The sequence below is a fragment of the Papilio polytes genome, unplaced genomic scaffold, assembly GCF_000836215.1.
Source record: "Papilio polytes unplaced genomic scaffold, Ppol_1.0 DF823691.1, whole genome shotgun sequence".
Lineage (NCBI taxonomy): Eukaryota > Metazoa > Arthropoda > Insecta > Lepidoptera > Papilionidae > Papilio > Papilio polytes.
The window spans coordinates 1842976-1849751 of record NW_013525513.1 but is presented as its reverse complement, the minus strand read 5'-3'; the positions used below and the strand labels follow the sequence as shown (position 1 = coordinate 1849751).

General features: G+C 36.3%; 1 protein-coding gene across 9 annotated transcripts in view; it reads right to left on the bottom strand.

The window, feature by feature from the left end:
* The window catches only part of LOC106104251 (protein trachealess), a 144144-nt gene continuing 137368 nt past the window's right edge, over window positions 1-6776 (bottom strand). For 8 of the 9 annotated variants that reach the window (XM_013284236.1, XM_013284237.1, XM_013284235.1 and 5 more), the window contains 2 exons: window positions 3249-3396; window positions 1-3145 (listed from right to left, as the gene is read on the bottom strand). In XM_013284236.1, the coding sequence (XP_013139690.1) occupies window positions 1942-3145; window positions 3249-3396 (1352 nt within the window). In that variant the 3' untranslated portion in view covers window positions 1-1941. The remainder of the gene's footprint in view (window positions 3146-3248; window positions 3397-6776) is intronic. The other variant, XM_013284244.1, reaches the window with a different exon arrangement.

Genomic DNA, 6776 nt, shown 5'->3' with positions numbered 1-6776 from the left:
TGATCGATTAAAAACATAAAAAAAATGTTGAATTGAAAAATCATTTCAAGATAAAAAAAAGTAAATGTCGGATATTCGCGATACAAGCCTAATCCCAATATTAATTACAGGTTTATTACATTTTTTTTTAATTATAATTCCTTAAATTTAGTATACATTAACGAAGCTTTTAGAAAACAAAACATTCACTTGTATTGCACAGTAAATAGAATACATTATTTAATTAATATTGTAAATACCTAAACGTTTAACTATTATAAAATTACACATTTTCATATCAAATTACATCAAATGGAATGATTTGAGTATTTATTTTTTTATGTATTAATTTGTCATGAAAAATTAACAATGAAATCTTTGATCAAGACTGCGAGTGTAAATATACCACACAAAAACAGCAATTTCTTCAATCTTTAAGAAACAGTTGCGAATATTCCCGAGATTGTTTTTGTAACATTATCCTCATATAAGATTTGTGCAGCGCCCCTAGTGGTCGAAAAATGAACCAATATCATGTACATAAAGTTACAAATACATTCTCACAATATTCGCGGTTAATCCTCAGATACATGTTTCTTTATAATGTGTTATGAGATTCCGCGGTGACATACAATAAACTGCATTTATACGGCGCACAGTGGAATATTTCTTGGACCTCCATAGATAGATCGATATAAGATCAATTTTACGTTATAAAGTATGTATAGTAGAACCTCTACAACCTAGACTCTTGATAACTCAAAACCTCTATAACTCAAAATATTTTGAGTTTCCCTTGGACTTTAACTTATCGAGGTTCTACTGTATTAACTCATACAAAGTATATCAAGAAAAAACATTTATTAGATGAATCTGTCTATGGAGGCCCAAGAACTATTCCACTGTGCGACAAAATCATCAAAAAACTCAAAATTATAGTCACACTAGAAACTCCCAACTTTCAGGAAATTGTACTTACTAATTCAAATTGTTTGATAAAATAATTCGTTCGAAAACCACGATATTTAATTAATTTATCTGAGTATTAATATTAATTTTCCAATACAAAATGGCGTCTTTGTAATACATAATTTTTATGTATGTACACTCGAATTTCCTTAGAGAGGCTTCGATAGATTTCGTATTAATAATAATTTACAATTCTTATTTTAATTCAGAATATTATAATTAAAATATTTAATTAAAAAAAAACAAATGTAACAAAAAAGTCTTTGAGCCTTGACAAAAAATGTGGCCGTTATTCTAACAATGTTATATACAATGAAATTCTATATTCAAATAGTAAAAATAATATACAATACTTAATTCCTAAAATTTACAGAATTCAAGACATTAATCCTAAAAACAGTCATGAAATTGTACAATAATTTACAGAAAGCTTAAATTTAAAAATAATTGATATGCAACAAGCTATAATTAGCTCTTGTTTTTTGTGTTATAAAAAAAGACATTACATCGTGTTTATTTCAGTACAATAAACATTTTCCTTTCAAACATTCCTTGCATAGGTTGCAAAATTCCCCCCATTTGTCATAATCATCGTGAAGTTGCCAGTGACAAAAAATGTTTATATTCCACTGTGAATATTCAGCAATATAACATACCAATTTTCACGATCATAAGATAATTAATTGCACGTTATCCGATCAAGCCGAATGGCAACCCAGCACCACTTGGCACACAAAATATAAAAACAATAGATGGATGGCATTTGTCTATAAGAACGTACAGTTGTTAATAACTTTATTAACACCCCTGTTCATTTTGCAACATAAAACTCATAACTTTGTTTTAGTTAAATTATAAAAACATTTTCAGACATCGTAAACATAAACGATAACAAAAAAGTCGTCAGTAACAATAAATATGAATCAAACATTTGAATCAACGCCTTACATTTTTGGCAAACGTTTTGTATCTCAATATTTATTATCTATATGGCTATGACCCAGACGAGTACCAATTTGTATTTGGTGGTGCTGTTTTATCCGCTGATTGGTGAGAGTGAGACGGATGTGCGGCATGCGCCTGAGGATGATAGAGATGGAATGATGATGGTGGATGGAAAAATTGAGATTGATCCAAAGGCGACGCATAATCCAATGCACCGGGCACTGCAGAATATGCTTGTGGCTTCAACGGTAATGGAGCTTCGCCTAAATAAGAATGTCTTAGTGCATCAGAGTAGGCACTGTTATCGTAAGATATCGCGTATTGCTGTTTATCTCTTGGTGAAACAGATCCGGGTGGGGTCATCGCGGAATGGTAATCCCCATAGCTTGTATAAGCCAGAGATCCAATTTCAGTAGTTTTGTGTCCGAGTTGTTCACCATAACCGGACCCTTCGCTACCGGGCGGCGTCGGCAGTGGTCCCGTTTGGCCATCACTGGAATAATATCCCCCACCTCTTCCATCTCCTAAGAAGTTACTGCGAATTACACTTTCCCTGTTCGCGTAGAGTTGTCTCAACAACGCTGATGCAGGGTTTGGCGTGTGATTGCCAGGTATCTGTCTATTGAGGTGGTTCAAGTGATGATTCTGTGTCCCTATCCACTGTATAGTGGATTTCTGCTGTTGTTGCTTTAGTAGAGCATCCGTAGAGAAGTCAGTAGGTCGGTGTGATATTTCCTTTCCATCTAAAGCTACTGATGGCAAATGTTTAGACATAGCATTCTCTAAATCCCTAACTGAAGTTGCGTCGCCCCCACCTTCTGGTATCGCTAAGTTTGTTTTACTCATGTCGGCGGGTGATATGGCTGTGCTGGGATTAGAGTTGCTCTTCCGCCTCTCTTCGTCTCTTTCTGTATCTTCTTCGCAATCAGTGGTATGCTTTCGTTTTTTCAGTCTTCTAGCAGGCATCGGTGATGTTCTTTCTGTGTTAGTGTGCAGCGGTAATGGTTGTGTGTCGCTAAGCCTCGTTAGATGTGTCACATCCGAAGTTGGTGGTACTGTTGAAGCGGAGTCAGAGTTGTTCGGGGCTTCGTTGCGCTCGGTTGTGTGTCTGGTGGGCGGCGGCGGTGCTCCGGGCGTGTCAGCATCAGGCGGTCCGTTATCGGGATCTCCTATCGTTTCTTCGCGCTTCACTCCTTGTACGCTTTCTTCTAATTGACAGCAATCCATAACGGTGTTGGGATACTCTCGGCCACTGGAAATAAAAGAAAAACGGTTTTAAACAACTATGACTAAAGACAGTTTTTGGAAGAAATTAATCGTGTTACCGACGTAGTCTTGTTAAAATGGTTCCTCACCTGATGACGTAGTTCACACAGATAATGTTCTGTTCCTCAGCGTTCTTGGAGGAGCAGACGACGGTGGCACACGTCTGCATCCAGGTGTAGCCGCCCAGCTTGTTCATCAGTCGATAATAGTGCGTCAACACTTGGCCCTTATTCATTACTGTAACAAAACAATTTAAATATCAATAACGTTTACTAGACTATCAGCGATAGCGCCGCATGAACGGTAAGACCTGACCTGAAAAATAATACAACTTTTTAAATTAGTTGACTAACTTTAGACTTGACTAGTAAACTCAACTTTTAAAGGACGTAGTTGTATCTTCATAGCAGTCTGACCTTCAATTTTTAATTCAGTTAAGTTCGTTGCTTTAAATAGTAACTATCAACAATTTACTCGCGAAAACAATCTGACAGGTGTTTGAGTTACGTCAGTTATTGGTCATCGACCAGCCCAAGTTGGTGCATCTTAAAATGGTCTGCAACCGCGGTGACCCAAAGCCTTCTAATCCCGACCTTGAATTAGTAGCCTAAATTGATGTTTGATGACGATATTATTCATATTGTTCTATACAATTAATACGATAAGCCTAAACCGATATGTAAAGCTGGGGACACATTGATAGGAATGTATTTAATTGCTATTCAAAGTAGCAAACAAACTTGTCTTGAATTTGTGTATGATATTCATGTAATAACGAAGTTTTTGAAAATGATTTTGAATTAAAAAAATGAATGAATGAATGAACCTTTAAATTATCTTATTCTTTCAATTACATAAATAATTCTATAATCAAACGGGAACTGCAAACAACCACGTATTACTCTATGAAACTTCTTACGTGCGAATTACAAGGCTTGCATGGGAAGAATTTTTACTCCTACTTATGTATTGTGAATACAGTCCAGTCGATCAGCACATTTACAATTAACCGCAAACAGAAACAATGTGAACGACACGTGTATTGTGCTACGTGAGTCATTAGCGACGAGACGGTTTTTGGTTTTGTTGTCGTATTGTTTATTGTCGGCTGGAGTTATAACCGCGGTTGGACCTCGTCCAACAAGTGAAAAAGGCGCCATTTGTGAGGCATCATTGTTGTGGTCCACTATAGCTGATTACTACGTAATTGTTCAAGTTTATATAGATTCAGACAATTGCGTGTATAACTATGGTATGCACTTCCAATATAACTACATATTTACATATGAACGTCGTTATAACGTCAAACTGTATAACCGTGGAATTTGCCATAACACTTGAGGACATATATTCTTGTCTTACAGTAGTTAAAGATTACCAAATACGGATAACAGGCACTGAAATATCCTAATAAAATACTAATGAAGGCTAAGAATTGAAGGATTGTCTTACGTGAATCATTAATTAATCCAATATCATCATTTAATAAGCAGATACTATAAGCTGATTACAAAAAAGAAGTATGGAATTAGACGTTAATGACGTCAACCATAACTTTACGATACGTTGCCAAGTAATTAGTCAATGTTGTTTGTACATTTTATACAAGTGCACAATATTAAAAGAATGCAAAAGTGCCAGTAATGTGCTAATGTCAAACTACGAGCCATTTTAATGAGACTTAATAGTGTTGGCGCTTTTATTACCTTTTGTTTAACTTTTGTATTCGCATCAACGGATATTGTGATGACGAATAGACACATAGAACTGTTATTTACAAAAGCATGAGTTATAAACGGCAGCTGTCGTTCTCGACTCTCGACTGATAATCTAGTTCTAAGAAACATTTATAATTCTACACTCAGCGGCATCTTAAAGTGTCGGAAGTCCCAGACATAAGAATTCAATTTTATAGCCTTATATACTAAATTTAAATATCAGGCGGTCAGTTATGTCGCTGGCTACATCAGAAATCCTGTCCGCGTATGTAGTTGTAACCAAATTACCCGCTTTCTAACAAACGCCTGGACTTTTATGGAAATTCAAACAATTGATATTCTACACCCGGATTGTCCACATTTGACCGGCATCTGCAGAGACAGTGTGTATTTTAAATTCAAATTAATCGTCTCGTAAAGCTATCAACGGTTTTGGTGCTAGAGAAAAAAACTATGACGTTAACTCGCTCGTGATTCGTGTACGCAAGCGGCGGCCATCTTGTTTCGGCTTGGCGCGAACGGTGACAGCACCGTTGCATTTTTTTTTTTTTTATAACATAAGGTGGCAAACGAGCAAGCGGCCACCTGAAACCGCCAAAATGGCGTAGCGACCGCTGCCCATAGACATCCGCAATTGTAGATGCGTTGCCTACCCTTATACGACGGAGGAGGAGACGCACATAAAGAGGATATTTCCCCCTTCCTATGCATCTCCTCCGCCGTCAAATCCACTTCCTCTTCCCAACCTCTTCTTATAAGAAAAGGGTGGTAAAGAGAAAGGGACTTAAATTAGGCCTCCGGCACCACACTCATCAGACAAAACACGGAATTGCTTCCATTTCACGCCTGTCTTCTGTGTGGTCGTGGTATTACACCGGGCGTGCCGGCCCATTCGTGCTAAGATGTCAAAGCGGGCACTACCACTGTCAAACGTCAGTCCTTCGTTTTATGCAGTTTTATAATTTATTTTGTAAGTTCCTTGCACGTATTTATTTTGAATTTGCTTTAAATAATTGAATCAACACATTTTTCCTACGTGTATTAAGTAATTTTAAAGCCATTACTTTATTTAGGACAATAAAGTTTATATTACACAGTCAAATGTTCAAGGAAAAAGTAAGCTATCATGGAAAATAAAATAGACACAAGATAAAGCTATGCAGGACGAATTACTTTTCCCACGAGTAAGCCGAAGGAAAGGAAACTAAAATGACAGTAAAAGAATTATTATTCAAATCACAACACATATGAGACGGCGCATGGCGTCAACCTAAATTGTATTCCTTTGATGAATACATAAGAGATAAAAACATCAGGAACTATATTGAGCTTGGACAACGATGTGAACAACATTTTACATTCAATTTTTTCCCAAGAAAAAATTACATCGAATACCCAAATTTATTGGAAGAAACTCTACATAATGGAACAATAAAAATCGAATAACACATCACAAACCAAAAAGAAACAATTTATTTTAAATTACCATACTTAACTGTCTTTGTGGTTAAAGTGAAGGTCCAAACCAAAGAATGCGGATAAGAAAATTACTAGGATCATTAGAAATCATTTCGCACCCAAAAGTTACCCTCAAAACTGGACAGAGTCGTAAATTTTCCTTCTAACGCACCTCAATCGACCGCTAGTCGACTTGACATGGATTTCTATATGCCTCAGACTGAATACAAATTGTCCGTTGCGACATATACTGGCAAAGGATTTCACTACGCGTATTGGGTCATGGGTGGACGATCGATACAATGATTGTTGAGAACAATCGATGATTAATCGGTTTTATTGAAGTTTTATAGGAGCAATAAGAGTACGAAGTCCTTGCGACTTCAGGGGACGATCAAGTGGCATATAACATTTTAAATATTTTAGGATTTATCTCTTATT